Here is a 22906-nt window from a genome sequence, read left to right as displayed (position 1 = left end):
AATGTTTGAAGATGTTATTTCTTTTTACTGCGCACTGAAAGTCATCTTGACAAGTATTACATGTTCTCTTTTATCATGCCAGGTTTAATTTTGTAACAAATGTCCAGCAGGGAGCAGCATCATCTCATTTAAAGATGTTTGATTTATTTTATGCACATAATGAAGAAAATGTAGTGAAATAAGCAAAAAACTTTTACTAATTTGCGGTCTTATCAAAGTACGAATGAAGCTGATTTGATTTCCTCTAGCAGAGTATTTTATTTAATCATTACAGAAATATCATGTTCCTGTGCTCAACTGGTAGATCATTGGGTTAGCAGCGAGAAGGTCATGGGTTTGATGCCCAGTGAACACAAATACTTAAATGCCCAGTCAGTTTGCAAACAAATATCTGTCAAATGCATAAATTTTGTTTACACCAACTTGAAATACAATTGAATATGTTTAGGCACAGAATGTACATGTGTGATGTAAAAGCTAATGGGATAATATAATAGTCTTAGAGTCTTATAATGTGATACAAGTGTCCAGTGGCGGCCGGTGACTTGTCTTCATAGGGGCGCGAATTTAAAATATGTGTTCGATCATGGGTCTAGTCTAAATGGTTTATGAGAAAAGAGATGTGCGCCCCCCCAAAAAAAGTCACTGGACGCCACTGTAAAAGTCTGTATCTTTTACAGTCATGAGGTATATATTTAACTAGTTATTCTGCCTTTTGATTTATAAATTGAGGTTGTGTTTTTCTGCCCTACTGACTGCACACAGTTTGTGTGGTGAGGGGTTCAAGACAAGACCCACAACTGGTGTGAGATCCAATTCATCTTCAGAGACTCCAGGTGGAGGAGTGAAGTGAAAACACTGAAGAAGAGAAGTGAAGAACAGAAAGAGCTCCATCCTGGCCAAACCCTCTCCTAAACAAACCCTGCGTCCTGAGAGAAAAGAAGGGAATTCGTTTGTAATGACATACTACAGTACCTACAGACTGCACTATTTTTGCCTTAAGTGCACTGTGTTCTGTATTTATTGATAAGATACTTTTACCAACCATACTGCATGTTTCAGTATCAAGGCAAAGTGCTTAAGCTGAGCTTAAATTTTTAATTTAAATATAGTAGTATAGATATTGGTAGCATTTCGATACAAACACAACACTTATGTACTAGCTGCTATTAACACTGGAAAGTTTATTACCTGCAGAGAAGGGCATGAAGGCGTCACGTTTGATCAGCTGACCGTTCTCATTGAGGAAGTGTTCAGGGTTGAAAATGTTGGGCGTCTCCCACTCGCTCTCATCTCTCAAAACAGACGTCAGCAGTGGCAGAACACACGTCCCCTAGATTTCAGAAGAAACCACAGACAACATTAGTGTACTAAATACTGGGGGTTTTGGATCCATAATTTTGGCTGGAAACAACAAAAACAACTATTTTTTTTAAGATAAACTTCTTGACAGATAAGTTAAGCTGGACAGCACACTATAAAGTGTGAATAAATAAGACTGACCTTCTTGATGAGATATCCATTGAAGTTCACATCACAGCTGGTTTTATGTGGCAGATTCAAGGGCACTAAATTCGCCAGTCTCTGGATTTCATGGATCACAGCGTCTGTGTAAGGTAAATTCTTCCTGTCCTCTGTAACCGGTTCACGCCCATCAAGCACCCTGTCAATTTCCTCATGAACCCGATCTATGACCCAGAAGATCACACAGACAATGTTTTATAACAATGAGACATTTTATACAAAACATACATCTTTCCTCACTTTTGTAAATATAAAGAAAACAGCTATGACCTTGTATGTGTGGATATTTGGCCATGAGGAGTAAACCCCAGCGTAGCGTTGTGCCGGTGGTGTCAGTACCGGCAGCAAACAGGTTGGACACAGTCATGAGCAGGTTCAGATCATTAAATTGCGAACCATTTTCTCCGGATTTCTGTTGTAAGCACAATGACATGGTTAAAGGGGACATTTCCAAGACTTTTTAAGATGCCAAATAAATTACGTTGTAAGGTCAATTTCCCAAATAAAGATAACCACTTCCCAAAGAACACAGCATGGGTGCACCGTAAATGCCCTGGAAACAACTCTCTAGGATTCACAGTGGACTTCCCACTGAGAGCACATTTGGTTTTCAAAGATCACACCTTTAGGGTATCATACATCTGTATTCTCATTCTCTCAAAGCAAACTGTATATGAAATGCTACATTCTACATGCACAAAGAATCTGAAACTGATAATTCAATGTTAAAGTGTAAGCAAACTTTACTCAATGTTGGGAGACACCTCCTACCTTAGACATGTTAACCAATCACCCACTGTATGTATATTAAGCAACACCCCTGGGTTAACAAGAACCAATCAGTACTAGGGATGGGCACGAGTACTCGATTGCTCGAGTACTCAAACGTGGCTTCGATGATCGATCACGAAAACGATGATCATGTGGGTTTATTTATTTATTTATTGTGGATATGGCGGCATTTGGATGTCTGGTTAGCATTACAAGCGCATGTGGTAGTAAACACTGGGTCTGGAGATGTGTGTTTGACGTTGTGTCGAGCTACGCAGACCGGCGTATGACATCAGTAACATTACCATGCATGATTCAAAAACAAACAGATAATTCCGCGCCCCCGCGCCGCAGCAACCCGCCGATACGCGCAATGTGAGGCAGCCCGCCGATCCCCTGAAGCCGGCCACATCTCACATCACTGAGGCACTATGGTTTAAAAAAATGCCGTGATGTTCAGAAATACAGTCAGTCAGGTGCAAAATGTACAGCGCTGTCAAAAGATCAATGGGTTATCATCTCATTAAACATCAAATGTCAAGAGATACCAGAGAGCCATACGAGCATTAACATTACATCTTGACTGAGGTAAGGGGACAACACGACACAGCTAATCGCTAAAATGATATCAAAAGACTTAAAACTGCTAAATGTTATGAAGCTTGTGCTTTGACTGGACGTGTTTAAAAGTGCGCTGTTTATGATGCACATCCACAAAGGAAGTTAAACTTTCTGTACATAACTTAGTTGAAAACTTAGTTGAAGTCTTGCATTTTATGCAGATAGATGGACGTTGTACATTTATGTTGTATAAAGGCTTAATATTATGTAGAGTGCGTCATATAGAAAGCGCTTCGGTTTGTGTTTATTAACCCTTTAGTTTCTCTTCATCACGCAGCTATTCCTGTAAGAGGTTTCTTTTAAAAACATTTAATTCATTCATAATCTAGTACGTGTTCATTGTTTCTGTCATAGTTCATTCAAAATTAAGTTTTTTTTAGTGTTTGTAATTAAAATATTTTCATTTTCACCATGACGTGTACGCCCCGCCCCTTTGATTCCCCCGCCCCCAGTTAATTGAGTAGTTCTTCAGACCTATGGATTAATCGAAATAAAAAAATGGCATAAATGCACATCCCTAATCAGTACATCATTATAACAATGCTTTGTTCTTTGGATATTTAAAGAAGCGGTGAATCAAATACTCAATTTTAACTTGATAATTTGTTATATAAGAGGTCATGATACTTAAATGAACATCCTGCAAGTTTCAGAACTAAAAACGTCCGTGCTACTGAAATATAACAGTTTTTGGCACCAAGCTTTTTACAAGCGAGTGTGGAATTCGAAAAAATATGAAGTAATAGTAGATTTGAAGCACCTCTCCATAGCCAAATACAACGAACACTTTTGTAGCCCCGCCCACAGCTTCGCGTGACACACGTGTGTCTCAACAATCAGTAAACATGTCTTTAAAGATTGCCAAATGTAACCAAAATGACTTTTAAATAAATTTTTTCTGAGAGCCTTTTATTTTGACGCGGTGATATGAAGTAACCATGGAAACGCATTTTCGGTTGTGGAAGAACGGTCTATGGGAAGAACACAGACGCTGGATAAAGGAGACTCAACATTAGGAATGCGTGGATAAAGTTTGCTTTTGAAAAAGTTCCAGCTCGTGTGGGGAGTGTTTATTAACTTTGTGTACACGGATTCAATTGTAAAGAAGTCGATGCTGGATTTGCAGAGAGACTGTGATTAAAAGCACCACTAATATTGGATCTGACAAAAATGACACAGCAGTATACACAGTAAGTTTATTTAAGTTACTGAGTTTCACTATTGCTTTGTTAGAAGAGATCGCTTGATATGTCTGTTGTAACATTCGTGTCTAAACACGTATGTTTGACTGTTTTAATGTACTAAAAACATTAAACGATTAATAAAGGTACAACACTTAACAACACGACAGTAATTTAACGGTAGAAATATACAAAGTTAGTGATAAAGAAGGATTTATCATACGCAGTTTAGATACTGATGCCCGCTGGCTGTGTTGTAACCTATACGGTAATTTAGGCGAGTTGCGTTTGAAAGGTCAAACACCCAACAAAGCTTTTTTTATTATATAACTGTGGTATGTAATGTTACATGTATCTAAGAGCAAACTCACAAGCACAATAGAAATATACAAAGTTATTGATAAGGATTTATCAGCCGCAGATTAGATTCTGATGCACGCTTACTGTGTTGTATACGGTAATTTAATCACGTCGAGTTTAAAGTTTTGTTTCTACTTTACTATACGTTAGGGATGCACCGAAATGAAAATTCTTGGCCGAAACCGAAAACCGAAAAAGATGAAACCAAGGCCGAAAAACCGAAACCGAAACACCGATATAAATTATTATGCCAATTATTAGTACAAATGCATTTATGGCTATCACTGTGTACTAACTTAACTAGGGGTGTGTGACGGATCACAAAACTCACGGTTCGGATCACATTACAGTTTTTGAGGCACGGATCTGATTATTTTTCAGGGGTGGGGAAAATCTAATAACAAATAAAAAGAAAAAACATTATAAAAAACATTTATAAAAAAGAACAAAGTTGCACATTAATAAGGGCTAACATTAGCATTAGGTATACAGAAATCAAATTAAATGAGTTATAACACTGTTTTTATTGTATAAATTAAATAGAATTTTTTTTAGAGCTACAGAAGTGATTTTCTCTTTGTCTTGGGTTGTTTGAATAACATTAATGACACAGACTTAAGTAGGTTAATTGAGGTTACTGTCTCTTTAAATAAGCACAGACTGCTGGACTGTAATCTATACATACACTTAAGACATAAACAAATGTTTTTATAAGAATAAGAATACTTTGGAGATAATTTTGTTTATATGTGCCCTGTCAATAACAGAAAGATTTTATGTTCGCTTGTTTGCGTCTCACTCTTGTGTGCACTATTGAGGGCACTTAAACGCACGCGCACAGAGAGACCGAGGGCAAATCCTAAACAGCGCAGCATGAAAACGTTACGTTGTTTTTCATTGCTTTATTCGGCTAATGTATGTTAATGGACTACAGTATGAGACACATTTGCGCGACTCTCTCTAAAGTTTACACACCAAGAGTTCTGATCTTTGAAGGGCGTACTCACTGTGATGATCACGTCTGGACCGGCGGACCGCATGTGCCTCTGTGCGTACAGACAACTGCTCTCTTTAGCGCCTTTTTGCAGTTATTAATACATCCACACCGCATACATGTTGCTTCAGACAAGCACGTGCAGGTCGCAGTTTCTGTTTGTGTCATCACAACATTTCGGCGGTATTGTTTCGGTGATAAAAGTCTTTCGGCCGAAAACCGAAAATGCTCTTTTTGGCCATTTTCGGCCGAAAATTTTCGGTGGCCGAATATTCGGTGCATCCCTACTATACGTATTGTCATTTATGTGTATCATCTTTAGCACCCAGAATCTTTTGTGGGTCAAACATATTTGTGTTCGGCTGCTATTTTTACACATTAATGTTTTTAAAACATTTCTCCACATGTAATGACGGGGAATGAAGCTGTCCAATCATAGCAGTGGGCGTTTACGTCCAGGTCTTCAGTGCGGCCCGCCCCTTCAAATGAACCATTTCTCCAGAGAGCCACTAAACCATGTTACAAAATAGCCTATTACTTATTGCTTTTGATGTTTTTGAATGTAAAAACCACGCGAACATCATAAGTAGACATCAGACAACAGTATAAAACAATAAAATCGACAAATTCACCGCCCCTTTAAGGAAAATGGTAAAAGATTAAGGTGGGATTTTCTATATTTTGAAATGCACCCCCCTGATGCTGTATCTTTGACACAGCATCATTTATTTTATTTTACTTTGAGTAATCTGTAAACAGATCTTCATCATTTGCCAGGTATGCAATATTCTACATTTATTTCTTCATATTTTAATTGGATTGTGAATTGACTTTGAATTATGACCTTCCTATCTGGCTAATAAGTTGTGTTTGGATTTATTCTGTGTTACTAAGAAAGTTATTGACATGACTAGTAAATTATGATGTATCCTTGTTACCGCAATGACTGAAATCAGGCTAGTACCGGACTAAAATCCCAGACTAGATGGCATAGTTGTACATCAGCCGAGGATTTTGGAGATCCGACTAACACTTGCCGTTAGTTTAAGTTAAATTAGATGCGTGGAGGCTAATAGTGTATTTCCTGTTTAGAGTAACATATAAATGTTGTCTGACCACTCTAAATTGGATGAGCCTCAAGTTGCATATTTAATTATGGCACGATTATACAAAGCTATCATTGGAGAAGACGTGAACCTCTGGTTAGAAAGAACTATTGTAATAATTAAGTTGCACCTCTATGGGGACTAAATAAAGTATGTTCACAGATGAGCATGCATAAGGTGGCCATCTGAGCATATGGTCCAACCTCTAGCAGCGACCAAGCCTCAGACAAGGTTCAGACAGCGAAGGTGCACCACGTCTCTTTCTTTCTCTAATTTCGGTTGTGTGGCGCCCGTGCCCGCTCACGGTGTGAAGCGCCACCGCTATTCTCCGAGATGCACTTGACAACCTTTTGTTCAACGACCTAGTTAAGGCAATAGGGTTCCCTAGCTTAAGCGGGAAGTGCTGTGGGAAACTCTGGGAGACCTACACAATATTAGGAAGCTTTTCATAATGTTATGGCTGATCAGTGTAAATTCATGATATTTTACCTCTAAGCTTTGTTTTTGGATGAGGAAGGCATCAACTAATCCTCTGCAGTCATGTGGGTTAAAGGTCTCCCGTAAGCGATCCACCAGCAGCTGCATTTCAGCTAGGTTGCTCTCCATACTTTCCATTAGCAGTCTCCAGGTCTTCAGCCACGGCCTAAGCACTGGAAACAAGTTGTAGATCTGCAGGTCGAGCCACACGATAAAATACAACATAAACATCAGGACATCAGTAGATCAGGCTGGCTTTTCACAATTCTGAATTTTATAAAAAATTGGTTGCAGCTTTACAGTAATTTTAGTACAGACAGTAGAGACATACAGAATTTGTTTTAAAGATGTAATGTGTTTTAGCGGCATCAAGTGGTAAGACTGCAAATTGTAACCAACCCTTAATGCGAAGAGAAGCTACAGTAGCCACCATTGGACAAACATGTCATCATCATCTGAGACAAGTGATGAAACGCGCTCTATAAAGCAGTTTGTCCATTTAGATCCACTGTAGAAGCCTTTAATGTAAGGGGACCCGTGGTGTATGTAGATAAATGTGGCTCATTTTAAGGCAGGGGTTTCCAAATCTTACCCTGAAGGGCCGGAGCTCCAACCCTGATCAAACACACCTGAGCAAGGTCTTCATGATCACTAGAAAATCACAGGTGGGTAAGTTTGATTAGGGTTGGACCTAAACTCTGTAGTGCTCCAGACCTCCAGTGTAAGATTTGGGGAACCCTGTTCTAAGGTAATAACAATATTAGCACTTTAAGATTTTAACTAAAAAGGTAGTAAATTGCGCTATAAATAACATTTATTATTAATATTAATAAAGTTCATTATGTAAGGTCTCTTATAACTACCACAAACATCTTAACTTCCTAAACAGTCTCAGCCCGTCTTCAAAGGCTAAAGTGTTGCCTAGAGGGAAACTTAAAAATGGGAACCTGTATGGAAGCAGAGCCAATCATGAGGATGTTCTGGTTTGCCCTGTTAACCATTTCTTTAAACGTTGAGTCGTCATATTCGAACCGGTTTCCATAAACAATAGCTGAGATGATGTTGGAAACGGCATAATTTACAGGCTTGGATGTATCAAAAGGATTTCCTGCAAGAGATACAGAAACAGAGATAAAATTTTGTTAAACATCAGCACTCAAATTCGTATTTATGAACCGTACACTGTATTTGTTATACCTTGGAAGGTCTCAAACACTTCCCGCAGATATCGCGTCTCCTGAATAATTTTTTCTTCGGTCAGTTTTTTTCCCATCCCAAAATCTCGAAGAGTTGAGAGAGCAAATCTTCTCATGGTTTTCCACCTATCACCATTCGTAAAGATGACTCCTGCAGGAAATCGGCATCTCTTATTTTTTGTTTTATGACATTTTCATACTGTTTGTTGATTTGTAATCTTTCTTAGGCGGCATGAAGGCAGCTCTGAGAAAGGCTTCGGACAGCCTTCATAGGTATCGTAATGGATATTTTCATTTTGAAATATAAACAGAGAGTGCCTTTGTGATAAATAATCCCATATTTGAAAACTGCAATACTAATTTCTCACAATCAATAGGTGTAAAAATTGAAAATGTAACTTTATTTACACAAAATTTGTGCTCCAGTCGCTTTCTTGTCTGCCAATTTGACTTATCACATTCCCTGTGCACGCCCATGCATAGAATTGTGGGACAAGACAATGGTTAACTTAAATAAACCACGCTTAAAGGGATACTTCACCAATTCAGCTTTGTATCAGTAGAAACCCGGCAGTATTTCTGAACGGCCGTGTTTCCCTCCCCCATGTCCCGGTGAGAGGAGAGATATCTGTATTTTGGTTCTGGAGAAAAGTACTCTGATGTCGCAAAATGAAGAATTTTGCATAATTGGAGGACTTTTTGGCCAGAGGCAAAGACTACAGTCAGTATTAGGAGTTTTTTCCGCATGTTTTCAACCCGCCCATAGGGGTTGGACTACAGAGTTAATTCGGAAAAGTACTAATCAACACAAGAGTCAGCCATCTTGAATCTTCAGTAAGGCTCTCTCTTTTCAGCAGTAAAAATTTATAACAGCAGGCAATAAACAGAAGACTATATGGCAGAAGGGGATTTTGAAGATCTGGGGGCGTACTACAGAAACTTTCTATCTTAGGTCTTAACTTAAGATATGATGTGTTAAGTTAAGATTTTTCACAAATTCCAGAAGCAAATCATAAATTGATTTAGGATTCTCATCTTATTTCACCAAATCTTATCTCATCTCTAGTTAGGAAATCCCAAATCACTTAATCATGTTCGGCTATCAACTGTCATGTCTGTTACCAAGCAACCAGCAATGCGTGAGCTGCTGCTACAGTAAACAAAAGAATTGTCCTTTTAATTTCAATGGGCCAGAAAAATACATTTTATTAAATTCATAGTAATCATAGTCTGTGTTTTTTGTATTAGTGTTTTAGCACATCATTTATCAGTTACCATTCAATTTAAACATTTAGCAAATGTGACTTACAAAAATTAAAAAAATTATTCTTCCTAAGTGCTAGGATACTATTGTACATTTCAACATTTGATAGACACATGACAAGAAATAGATCCTGAGTCAAGTGTGTACTGTATTCACTATAATCCCATCAAGTGTTCACGGATAAGATAACTGTTTTTTAATAATGAGGGATGACAGAAATTGAAAGATCGCTCCACTAGTGAGAAACATTGTGATTATGTGAATGTGTGAAGGTAAAAAACATTCAAAGAGTAATCCAAAAACAAACATTGATGTTTTTCATCCTCCACTTTGTTAAAAATGTAATGTCATTCTCCCGCAGCTCTATCATAATGTGATTGTTTCAGCTGGCTCTCATTAAAGTTTTAAGTTAGGACACCTGTGAGGTTACCCTAAAGTTAAGACCGTTTTTAGGATGTTTTGTCAAGTTAGGATGCTTCTGTAATACCACTTTCCTATCTGCAGTTAAGATAAGATAATGCATTTAGGAACGTCATTCTGTAATAGCTTTTGTCTCAAATTAGGTCCTAACTGAAATTACCATGGTTACCAAACAGTTAAGATAAGATTTTAAAGTTAGGACTTTTCTGTAATACGCCCCCTGGTGCGCGAATACGATGCTCGTTACTACACGTATGAGCCGCAATACAGCGAGAAACAAGAGGATGCCGGAGCAGCTATTTTAGCCGAGGAGCGAGAGGACAGAACGTTGCTATGGTTATCTCTGTGTCAATCATCACATTTTCGGGATTGAGTCTCGTTTCGTGCAGACATGTAACGAAAACATTTAGGGGATTCACTCCTGCATTTAAATGCGGTTGTCACTCACGAAAGTTTGCAGTGTGTACGAGGCCACTGAGACTCGTTAACCTGTGTCATTTCAGTTTTCGAGTCAACTTGCTAGTAGCTAGCCTAGTTGAATGTCCCTCCCTCCTGCCTGCCCTCTCGACCGGTAGGCGTGGCCTCGTAGAGCAGCAAAGCAATGCATTCTGGGATTTGGTGTTTTTAATTCACATGAGCCAAAAACACATTTCCTGGCTTTTCTTAGAAAGCACCAATTTCTAAAAAACACTTCACATTTCTACTACATAGGTGACCCGATTTAATAATATATTCATATTTAAATGGGGTGAAGAATTTCTTTAATTGTGTATGCAGCCTCCGCAGTCTGCAGCCTTCGGATTAAGAAACGGCCAAATGGCCAATGATGGTTTTTCAGGAGACAGGAAGGTAACCTAACATTGGATTACAATGTGTCTTGATGCCTTCATGCATTGGAATGCTGCCTCAATAACATTGAAATATTTTTTTCTCAAATTACAAAGTACAGACCAACAAAAAATAAACTTAATTTAGTAAAAAGAATTAGTTTAACTTATAGTCAGGTTAAAGTGATGTGTTACCGTGTCCTTTATTCATGTCTTGGACTACAGGTGTGATGTCTCTTTCCCCGAATTCGTCAGCCTGGTTCACCAGTGCTTGTTTAACCGTCTTGTATCCGGCCAAAACCACAATCTTTTTGGGTCCAAGATGAACTTTGAACACTGGCCCATATTTCTTGGATAACTGAACCAGTAAACAAGTAAAACAGTTTAAATGCAAACAAACCTGTCTGACATAACATTACAGATTAAAACCTTTACTTTCTAAAAACAATGCGTGTTTCATGCACAGTGCATTCAATAGTTTTGTTGTGGGAGGTGTTCAGAGATCCCTTAAATAATCAATATAAATATTTTTATCAAAGCATGTGTAGCAGGATGACGTATAGCGTAGCTATTGGTTGACATGTGGTAAATCCACGAACCAATTAGAGTACACTTTAGAGCGTATAAGAGCTCTGAGTGGTTTGTGAATGTGAAGCGTCTTCCAGCGGTACCGCCCTTTCGGCAGACGCTGGTTTTTATGAATGAATGAATGAATGAATGAATGAATGAATGAATGAATGAATGGTAAGTGTTGGCTGCACGCGTACATTCGTGTTTGTATTAATGTTTTTAATTAACGTGATATGTTGCCGCCAGGAAGATGGTCGCTCCGTGGGGTGTCGCGTCGCTGTGGCTGTGTTTTGTAAATTTTGGATCTCTCTTGGCATATTCGTTATTTAGTGAGTGTGTGTTGTTTTTACTTAATGACGTGTTCTGTTTCTTTTGTTTTGGCTATTGTTGTCTTTTTTATGTGAGTGTTATCTGGTTGTATTGTATTTGAATGTATTTAAAGTGAGAGACGTTGGTTGTGGGCTAAAGTTCACCAAGGGCTGTTTGGTATTTTGCAGTGTTTCCCGAACGTTGCCTTGGTATTTTTGGAGTGTGGTGTGCAAGGTATACGCTCCCTGCTGACCAGCTTCCACTTTAAATTTCACTTATAATTTCTGTTATTATTTTTATTATTATCATTATCAATGTTACTTTTGTTCTTGTTAAATGTGTAAAATAAAGACTTTATATTTTTAATTTTGTGCTGCTTCCTCCTCGCCCCATCTATGACAAACGAACCTACGTGCTTTATTGTTAAATTTCCCGGTAGATTCCGGGTGGCGTAGTCGGACGTTAGTTTCATTTGTAATTCCCTTTGTATATCACCTTGCCACACATAGACTTAGGTCCTCTAATCATTTCTGTCAGCCCTAAACCAATTAAAATCAAATGCAATACTGCTGGATGTGATTTTAATTTGTACATTACAGCTACTGCACAGTTTTAAAAAAAACAAAGTTTTTAATAGTGTTCAACATGTGCTCTAGTTTTTCTTTGTTTTGTATAAATATACCTATGCGATTCATTAGGATTGCTTTTTTTAAGCTTCATTCCACCCTGTGACAAATACAAAAGGAGCAAAACCTCTTTGTACTCTTTTAATCATGATCCCTGCCCCCTCTTAAGTCAAAGTCAGCTTTTTTATCAATAACATACTGAAGGACATCAGAGGACTCATGGTGTGAGATACAACATAAGACAAGTATTGACAGCTAAAAAAGAGGATAGAATAAGATATAATAATACAAATTAAATGCTAAGGTAAAGAATAAAATAAGAATACAAAAATACAATTTGTGCATGTAGACATTTAACATTAACGACACATGGGAGTATGAAATGCAGACAAAAGCAGCAGTAGTATAAAATTCAGGTGTTGTTTAACCTATGAACTATGAACTAGGCTTTGTATCACACTCATGCTTGTTCAAACTTGCAAGACTTAAGTACATTTTTCAAAATATATATTTTTGGTCTGTTTACACAATTGTGAGACACCCATGCATTTCATTGGAACTGCAATGGGAAACTAAATCTGGGAATTTTTTTTGGAAAAAATCCTACTCACATTCAAGAGGCTCACATGAAGTTGTTTAAGGTCCAGAATGTGCAGGTTTCCCACGAGTGGCAGTGGTTTGGGTCCTGGAGGTTCTTGGTCATCTTCTGTAGACCTGAAGCAGAAATAAATAACCAAAAGCAGCAGAAGAGCAGCGAGTAAAGCTCCTGTGCTGGAGACATTCAGGAGAAGTGTTTCCACTACAGCCATAGTAAAAGAGATTTACACACAGCTGCTGTAAGTCTTCAAACTGAACAGACCAGTATTCCGGCCAGGAAATGATTCATTCTACAACATGAGGGAGGAGCCAGTAAAGATTTACAACACAAACACAACAGCAGTAGTGTGTCAGTCAGTCCACAGTGGACAAAAAATGATTTGGATAAGAAAAAAACATATGCATTATGATTTACAGTAATATTTGAAGGGAGAGACAAAATACTCTAACATTGCATCTTATTATTTTTTATTTTGATTATGAATCAATCAAAATAAGCAAACATGATGTGTTTTGACAATAGTAGGTACAATAGTAGTGTAGTTTTGATAGAAGCATTGGCTCATTTTTAAATTGTGAAACTGTAACAGCTTAAGTTCCCTGATGACATCATTTTTCAGGAAGTGACATCATTTTGGTGGAAAAAGAACATGTATTTCTTCACTCCAAAACTTCCATAATGTCTGATTAATTTACATATGAATATTTCAAATTGGCAAACTTTAGTTAAGATTATCACAGACATACAAAAATTACAAGACAAACATATTTATTGCATTGCTTAAATGGTATTGCAGAACAATAATGATCATAAGAACATTCGAATATTTGTATAATGATTTACTTTGTATAGCAGGGCCATAACCACAATAGACACTGAGGGGGACATCTCCTCCCCAATAATCAGAAAGGTGATATTTTTAATATACATATACAAAATACACATATAGCCCTGAATGTTTTGCCCCCTCCTCCAAGTTCAAGATCTCTTATTGTATGGCAGTATTCAGCTCCACCCCCTTTGAGTCAATTTTCAGAACACAGAAATCAAAACCGTTTGACGGCACACAGTTTGTGTGGTGATGGATTCAGTGTGAAGCCCACAACTGGAGTGAGATCCAATTCATCTTCAGAGACTCCAGGAGGAGGAGTGAAACGAAAATACTGAAGGAGAGAAGTGAAGAAGAGAAAGAGCTCCATCCTGGCCAAACCCTCCCCTAGACAAACTCGGCGGCCTGGGAGAGAGAGAGAGAGAGAGAGAATGATTAACAAATGATCAAAGTCACATCTGTATGAGAAGCAATGAACTGATCTTTACCTGCAGAGAAGGGTAAGAAAGCGTCTCGTTTGATAAAGTGTCCCTCCTCATTCAGAAAGTGTCCTGGATTGAAAGTGTGGGGCGTCTCCCACTCGCTTTCATCTTTCAACACAGATGTCAAAAATGGGTACACAGTGGTGCCCTGCAAAACACAACACAATACATTTAAACTCAAGTCATGTATTACTGTAGCCTGGTTAGCCAGACCTACATCAAGATGTAAGGTCTGGCAACTCTTCACACAAACGGCTCAATGCAAGGGGCGGGATATAAGGTTGTCCCTCAAAAAGCCTCTGCACGCAATAGGATAGCGCTATGACGGATCAGAGCAACGAAGAAGGTGACGTAGTTACCGTAACCAGTCGGCAAAACTCCAAACACATCTTTCTTGCTTAAAAAGGACTTCAGTAGGGTTTTTTGCTCTTCTCTCAAAGAAAAACATAAGTCTAAGTCCTCCAGAGTCGCGGCCAAAGCCGCTTCAAAAGATAGCTGTTCGCCAGCAGCAGCAGCCATTCTCTGGTTTCAAGTAGGAACCGTTGCAGCTCTGTCGTCATCATGTTAAGCCCGCCCCACAGACGCTACACACGATGTGATTGGCCTGACCAAATTTTGGTTTTTGGACCGGTTAAGTGTATTGTGAGTGCCTAGACTAAACCCTGCCAGCAAATATATTTTGCGGCCGCTAGGGTGCGTCTAGATTTCTAGGCTAGTATTACTGATGTGAACACTAAACCAAAAGTCTAATTCTTACAATGGATGCTTTTTCATTTTATATATATATATATATATATATATATATATATATATATATATATATATATATATATATATATATATATATATATATATATAAATCTTCATGTTGTATTTTAAGTATTAAAGGGAAACCAGGCAAGTCTGTGTAATATTTCTCTATGAGCTCCCCCTAGTGTCTGAAAGTAAATGCTTTCAAACACACTGTCGTAAAAACGAACTGTTGTCCCTCCCCCCTCGGAACCAAGTTTATCAGCTTATTTCCAATCCAGTTATGTTTCCCTTCCGTCAAGGGTTTTCGATGCTTCTTCCCCGGCTCTGCCATTTGCAACAATCGCTAGCCGTGTTTAGTTCGCCTGCCTCTGTGTTGTTTGCATAGACTGTAAGGTTGTTTGCCGTAAAGTGATCCTGCTTCTCGCGATATCTGAGACTTTGCGAGACTGAAGGACACCGGGTCGGATACAGCGAACTTGCAAGTGGGGTATTCTTCCTACAGATGGTAGGGGCGGGCGAAAGAGTCTTCATTCGTCTGGTAATGAGTCATTTAACCATATACCAACTTACGAAGATCATTTATTAACATAAAAATGCAGCCTTGAGTCCCTTTAACAGTATTTTTAAGTGAATGATTAGATTTTTTGCAATGTCTTCTAAAATCACTTTATTAGAAAGTACTCCATGTGCTTTAAATTTTTTTTCCTATTCATGTATTTTCTCGTTTATTTAGTATGTCCTTAAAATCCATTTTTATTCTATTCTTTTGAATATCCCATCAATTAAAGGACAAGTTCAGTATTTTACACTTAAAGCCCTGTTTTTAGATTGTTTATGATGAAATAGAGCGGTGTTGACTGAAATTTGGACATATGATGCTGGCCCGAGAATTTTCGGGTGTTTGTTGTATCACCCCCCATAGGTGCACTGGAACAATCCTTCCTAAAATACATTAAACTTTCGTTTACAAAGACGTGAAACTCACTGAGTGGTCAGGGGTGTTCACCGCAAAAATCGCTGCAAAAGATGCTATCCAACATGTTTTTTCGTAGTTTTTGTCCAACTCCATTTACTTGTATTAGATGTGCTGTGAGGTACGGTATTACTCCGCGCCGGGAACGTTGTTTGTATTCTTGCAATTGGCAAAGGTGGATTATCGCCACCAACTGGGCTGGAGTGTCTATTATTCAAGCTCTCAACAGAAGAATGTACGGGTGTGAGGCGTTTGGAAAAATAGATCCACAAGTTTACAACGAATGTTAAAACACCTAGTAAGGTGTACCTAATAAAGTGGCCGGTGAGTGTATATCTATGGTGATACGAAAAAGTGTAGGCAGGGATTCATTTGAATATTCATATCTATGGAGTGAGGTGTATGATTGTGTAGAGACTGAGACTAATTCGCATATTCATAGATCCGGGTATATTGAATGAGGCAATGGTGTAGAGTTACATTTAAGCTCTTTTAAAGCATAAAGAAATTAATGTGACAGGTAAACTTTTATATATGCTATTATATGATGCTCAAAGATGAGTTTTAAGTGATAAAATTATCGACTACATAGGGACTTAAAATTTGTGTTGCATTTTATGATTCAATGTCTGACCTTCTTGATGAAGTATCCATTAAGATGAACGTCACAGGTGGTCTTGCGGGGGACACTTATGGGAAATATGCTGGCAAATCTCTGTACTTCATGGATCACAGCATCTGTGTAATGCAAATTCTTCCTGTCGTCCACCACAGGCTGTCGTCCACCGATCACACTGTCAATCTCCTCCTGGACCTTGGCTTTTGACAGGAAAGCAACGTTTACAAGCAGCAAGACCATTTAGCATAATTCTATATTCTGACGTGTTTCTCATCATAATCTTATCACAGTGTGATTTTAGATGTGAATGAAAGACTAATTAAGTTAATTAATCACCAACAAGGACTGTAACCACAGCGCTTCAAAAAAATACATTAACCAAAAGTGAAATGTGTTCAATACAATAGTCATATACTGTAACTCACTTATTCTAATTTCATCTTGAATTTATAAGTTATGTCAACTTTTTTATGCCAAAATGTTGTTATTGAAAATAAATATGTTGTTTTAAAACAACTAGGGATGCTAAACAATTAATCGCGATTAATCGTTAGCAGAATAAAAGTTTTTGTTTACATCACATATGTGTGTAAACTGTGTATAATAAATATGTATATATATATATATATAAATATGAACACATTAATGTATAATTTTAAGAAAAAAAATGTATATATTAAGTATTTATATTTATATATAATATAAATTATACATAAATATACAAATGTATATACACATGTAAACATTTCTAAAACATGTACATGCATGTGTGTACATTTATTTATACAAAGTTATTATACACAGTTCACACACATATATGATGTAAACAAAAACTTGTATTCTGCTAACGATTAATCACGATTAATCGTTAAGCATCCCTAAAAACAACATATTTTGGGGGGGGGGTTGTCCTCGGGAATTTGAAAAAATTCTGGCTACAGCCTTGCCATGTTTCTTTCTAACATGGATTCACATTTACAAACCTTGTATTTCAGGATATTTAGTTATTAGCAGAAGACTCCAGCGTAGTGTTGTAGCCGTAGTGTCGGTACCAGCAGCAAACAGGTTGTTTATTGTATAAAACAGATTCTTCATATGGAAAAAACTCCCAGTTTCTCCAGAGTCCTGCATAAATTAAACCTTTTGAGTCTCTCTGATTAGCGGATCTCGGGAGTTGTAATATCTACAATGCTTTAATGAATAAGCTCAATAAAGGGCGCATCACATTACGCATCTAAAGCCATGCAAAAAGCGTTTCCTCCTTCTTTCCAAAGCGCTTGGGCGCTCCTGTAGCGTCTGCTGTTGCTTAGCAACCTAATCCCCATTCAGGCAGTAGCAAAGCAACGTAATCTCATTGCTTTCAATGGAAGCTTGGCAACTTCCGGCAGCATGAGCAAAAGATACCTCTGGCGACTGAATGGGGTGTCTTCAGTGAGGCAACAAAGTTGAGAACAGTTAAAGTTTTTGCAAATGATGAGCGACTACCAATATGAGCAAAGCAGTGAAGTTTACGTCATCCATCCTTCTACTGGAGTGAACAGTACTCATTTGTTTAATGAAACGCCTTTTACTCATTTGATTTCATTTATGTACACTAGTGCATAGTACAGTACCTTGCCCTGTTGTTGCCGTATAAGGAAAGACTCAGCAAATCCTCTGGGTTCCTGAGGGTTTAAAGTCTTCTTGAGGTCGTGTAATATTTTGTCACTTTTTTTGTAGTTCCCCTGGAGGTTGTTTATGATACGCTGCTGATTCTTCACAAAAGGTCGAAGCCAAGGGTACAAGTTATAAAGCTAAAAGCAAGCAAAGTGAATGGTGATCTATGTTGTATTAATGAACAAAAACTCAAACAAATTTTCCTTTAAATAATGAACAAATTATTTCCCTTGTTGTAAACTGGGCTATTATTTTGTGGAAATACCTGAATTGAAGCTGAACCTGTTATTTTCATGTTTTCATAAGCGCTATTCAGCATTTCATGTAAGCGAGAGTCGCTGTAATCGAATCTGTTGCCGTAGACAATGGAAAAGATGATATTTGATACAGCAAAACCCATGGGCTGTGATGAATCAAATGCTTTTCCTGCAATGGGGTGAACAAGACTCAACTTATCAACACAATCTCATAATTCGTAGGTATTTTATGAGGTGGCTAATTCATACAACCACGTTCATATGTTTTTGTACAATTTGCTTTCACTCCTGTGACGTTAGGGTTAGGGGTGGGTTTCCTTATTTTCCGTTCCTTATCGTGAGGTTTCGTACAATTCACTTCATACAATTTCATCAAATTAGCCAACTCGTAAAGTACATATGAATTCCAGATATCACTCTAAAAAATATTTAACCAAGGGCTGGGTAACTATTGGACAGAACACATTTCTGGGTTAAAATGACCCAAATAATTCGTTGTTTTAACCCAACTGCTGGGTTATTGTTAATCAACCATGTTGAAACAACTCAGCAGTTGGGTAAAACCAACCCATTATTTGTGTCACTTTAACCCAGAAATGTGTTCTGTCCTATAGTTACCCAGCCCGGGGTTAAAAACAACACAATATTTTTGAGAGTGAAAAACATTTAAATCATATCACCATCTTGTCCATCCCAGACAGCTGGTGACTCCGGGCCGGATCCTCAGCGGATTCAGTGCAGATCTGGCCCGGAGTCATCTGCTTTCTGAGATGTTTTTTTTTTCAGGCCTACTGTACCTTTAAACGTCTCAATTTTTTCTTTTAAAAACTGAGATTCCTCAATGATTTTCTCCTCAATTTTTCTCTTTCCCATTCCAAAGTCTCGTAGGTTTGAGAGGGCAAAGCGTCTCATTTCTTTCCAGTTGTCACCATTGGAAAACACAATCCCTACGGAGAAATCATTTATTCATTAATCTATTAATTCAAACATCATGACAAGCGATCTTTGAGCTATGCAAGTGTCTTACAAAAGTTGCTGCACCACTATTATTGTATTAATTAAACTATTTGGTCTGATGATCAGTTGCAAAGAAAGCTAAATGAAATGATTTAAACAATAAATAACCCTGGCTGAATTCTTACCCATTCCCTGATTAAAATCATGAAATATAGGGGTGATATCTCTGTCTCCAAACTCCTCTGAAAGGTTCACGAGTGCCTGTTTGACAGCCTTGTATCCTGCCAATACTATGACCTTTTTGGGGCCAAAGTACACCTTGAAAACTGACCCATATTGTTTTGACAGCTGTAATGCAGAAAAGATCAAATATACCAAAATGTGAGGGAAAAAAGAGCCAAAAATTGCAACAAATAAAGAAAAAGACAATACTCATATGCACTTCAAGCAAAGTAAAAGAAACATAAAAGATACAATGCATATTCATTTTTTTCTGATGATGTATTATTATTAGTGCTGTCAAAATATTAATTGTGATTAATTGCATACATAATAAAAGTTTGTTTTTGCATAATATATGTGTGTGCACTGTGTGTTATTATTTTGTATATATAAACACACACACATGCATGTATGTATTTAAGAAACATGCATATATATGTACACTGAAAAAAATGATTCATTGAATTTAATCAATTTTTTTAAGGTAAGTGGTTGCAATCAATTTATTTAAGCTACATTTAAACAAAAAAGATTAGTAAAGTAAAATAAAATATAAAACTTTTGTTTAAATGTAGCTTAAATAAATTGATTGCAACCACTTACCTTAAATTTTTTTATTAAATTCAATGAATTTATATATTCAAATGATTATATACATATAATAATTACATACAACACACAAATATATAATACAAGCACAAACTTTTATTATGTATGCAATTTACCGTAATTCATTTTTTGACAGCCATTTTTAAACAGAGATTAGAGCTAATCTAGGGTTTGTTGATAGCAGTTTGATGGTCTAAACGAAACCCTGATTATTTTTAAAAGAGGTTTAAAGTTTGGGGCAAAAAATTATCAAATAATCCTTGATTTAAACCCGATTTAAGCCTAATCTTATTTAACCTGATGGTGCAACCCACCCCTAATTATTATAAAAATGAATGTAGCTGGATTTTCATTTTGGGAGATTTTACTAGTTTCTCTGATTCTTTTAATATTTGAATACAATCATTGCTGATTTTTTATCAGATCATTATATTTCTGTTACTGTTAAATTTAATGCAGATTTGAGAATCCACCGATTGAGAAATAGTTAGTTTTTTTAAGTACATCACTTTCTATATGTCTTTTTACTGCAGCACAAAATAGTAAAGTAATCATGTCATTCTGAAAGTTTGCAAATGATCTTACCTTGTTAAGACTCACGTGGGTTTGCTTCAGGTCCAGCATGAGCAGGTTTCCCAGCAGTGGTAATGGTTTGGGACCTGGAGGCTCTTTTTCTTCATTCTGAGAGCTGGAGCTGATGGAAAATAAATACATAAGCAAAAACAACAACACAACAGCAAGTATTACACCTGTGCTGGAAATCTGCTGAAGAAACACTTCCATTATAGCCACAGTCACAGAAATGAGCGCTGAATGTATGTAACACCAGGACACGACTGACTGAAATCTGTTTCTCCTATGTACTTTATAACCAATGCAGCGGGAGGAGCCAAAAATTCCAGGATATTATCTGGACTGCTTTACTTAGAGATGAATCTTGGCATACTTCCACCTGGAACAAAATACAGAAGGTTACAGTGTTATGAAATCAGTCTACAGGTAATTTTTTTTTATGCTTCAAGACAAAAACAGTTTTGTAGATTTAGTCCGTATGACTTGTGCTTTGTGTTCTGTGTCTGTTTTGTCAGCATGATTGCTCTTATAGACTTAACTAAAATGCATAAAATGTTTCTATACATGTTTCTCAAACCATTCTTAATATTTCACCACAAAATCCAACACCACCTATCCATCTTATAAATCCATCTTATAAAGTGAATCTTGGCTCCAACTGAAGATCACAGTACTTACTGTATATGAATCCATCTTAATCTGGTTGAGTAACTACTGTGGACTGTAGACCAGTGAAAGGCTTATGTTAAATATTGTGGAGTAAAACCAACAATAAGTAACTTGCACATCTTTTTGACCCAGATATACTATTTGAGTTTTGTGCACTAAAGAAAACAAGCATGCGATTTTATTTTAATGGTTCAAAGGGGACATTTACAATTCTTTTTTAAGATGTAAAATACATTTTTGGTGTCCCCAAAGTAAATATGTAAAGTTTTAGCTCAAAATATCCCACAGATAATTTATTATAACATGTTAAAATTGCCACTTTGTAGGTGTGAGCAAAAATGCGCCGTTTTTTTCGTGTGTCCTTTAAAATGCAAATGAGCTGATGAAATGCAAACACTGATCACCATAATGATGGTTTGTTGAAACTCAATTGTGCTGTCAATTCTTTCTCTCTCTCTCTTTTCCGTATTCTTTGGTAAAGCTGTTGATGTATTTTTGAGAGTTTTGTTGGACAGAAAGTAAAACGCTGTTGTTCAGCGTGTGCTGTCTGAAATGGCAGCGTCTGAAACTGTACCGTTGATAAGTAAACGCCCACGATTTCAAAGTGTAGCGCAGATAGATGGCCCGACCAAGTTTTTTTTTTTTTTGGACTTGAAAAGAAAAATGGCCAAAATAGAAATATGCATTCCTTGCTCTCTGAATCTGGCATGGAAATGATAAATTCTAAGGAAATACGGGTCTACCTAAAGTTGCAAATGTTGAGTTGGAGAAACCTTAGTTCTGCTCTGACTCGAGCTCACAGCCCCAGATCACCGGGGTTTTGAGACACACACACATAACATACAAGACTCAACTCGCCCAAATGTAAACGTATCTGGTTACCACATTTACAGTACGAAATATTTTTCCTCCCAAACAGAACAATGTCACACATATTTACAAAAAGTAAATGGCATGTGGGCTGAAGAGAGTGTGTGGCAGTGCATCACTTTAAAAATGTATATAATTTATAAAAAGCATCAATTTGCGTCCAATGCACCACCACACACACATAAAGACCTATAAAATCATCGTGTTTGTGGAATAATCACTGTAGCTGTGTGAAATAACATCCAGGATAGGCAAATATAAATATGGCTAAAACAGATCAGAAGCCATTTGGTTATTAATCTTTTGCTCCGGACTATAACTAACAATCCTATGGTAACTTATCTTAATGATTTTAAACCCTTGGTTATTATGGTTAAAACACAAAGTTACGCACAAGCAACACTACTGACGTTGACGTGCTGACAAATCAGCGAGGGGGTTTGTATTTAAATTTGTGGTAGCCTATTTGTTATAATTTATAGCGAGGAGATGCTTGGATTTGTGGTATTTGTTTTTATTTAATTGTTTTAGTTAACATTTTCTAGAAATGAAAAAAAATGTTTGGTTACATTTACCGGATTATGGATACTATT

General features: G+C 37.2%; 1 protein-coding gene across 1 annotated transcript; it reads right to left on the bottom strand.

Annotated features, from left to right (window-relative positions):
* Positions 1-362: 362 nt before the first annotated feature.
* Positions 363-21428, bottom strand: LOC135768832 (uncharacterized). Its single transcript, XM_073813709.1, has 18 exons — positions 20787-21428; positions 19556-19718; positions 19211-19360; positions 18422-18582; positions 18114-18293; positions 17484-17625; positions 16516-16700; positions 14162-14303; positions 13898-14078; positions 12858-13056; positions 10937-11099; positions 8232-8381; positions 7982-8142; positions 7047-7226; positions 1795-1936; positions 1504-1688; positions 1192-1333; positions 363-929 (listed from the first exon to the last, which is right to left on the bottom strand). The coding sequence occupies exons 1-18, from the start codon at positions 20982-20984 to the stop codon at positions 721-723; spliced, it is 3033 nt and encodes a 1010-aa protein (XP_073669810.1). The 5' UTR covers positions 20985-21428; the 3' UTR covers positions 363-720.
* Between the last annotated feature and the right edge of the window lie 1478 nt (positions 21429-22906).

The sequence above is a fragment of the Paramisgurnus dabryanus genome, chromosome 3, assembly GCF_030506205.2.
Source record: "Paramisgurnus dabryanus chromosome 3, PD_genome_1.1, whole genome shotgun sequence".
NCBI lineage: Eukaryota > Metazoa > Chordata > Actinopteri > Cypriniformes > Cobitidae > Paramisgurnus > Paramisgurnus dabryanus.
The sequence above is the reverse complement of the archived record's forward strand: the minus strand, read 5'-3'. Positions and strand labels throughout refer to the sequence as shown.

What these genes read in the sequence shown, in the direction of transcription:
- LOC135768832 (XM_073813709.1), bottom strand. Translation starts at nt 20,984, where the DNA reads ATGGAAGTGTTTCTTCAGCAGATTTCCAGCACAGGTGTAATACTTGCT. An exon ending in CAGGTTCAGCTTCAATTCAG is followed by an intron (nt 18,294 to 18,421) that starts GTATTTCCACAA and finishes GCTTGCTTTTAG; the next exon opens with CTTTATAACTTGTACCCTTG. An exon ending in CTTCATGCCCTTCTCTGCAG is followed by an intron (nt 930 to 1,191) that starts GTAATAAACTTT and finishes CTTTTCTCTCAG; the next exon opens with GACGCAGGGTTTGTTTAGGA.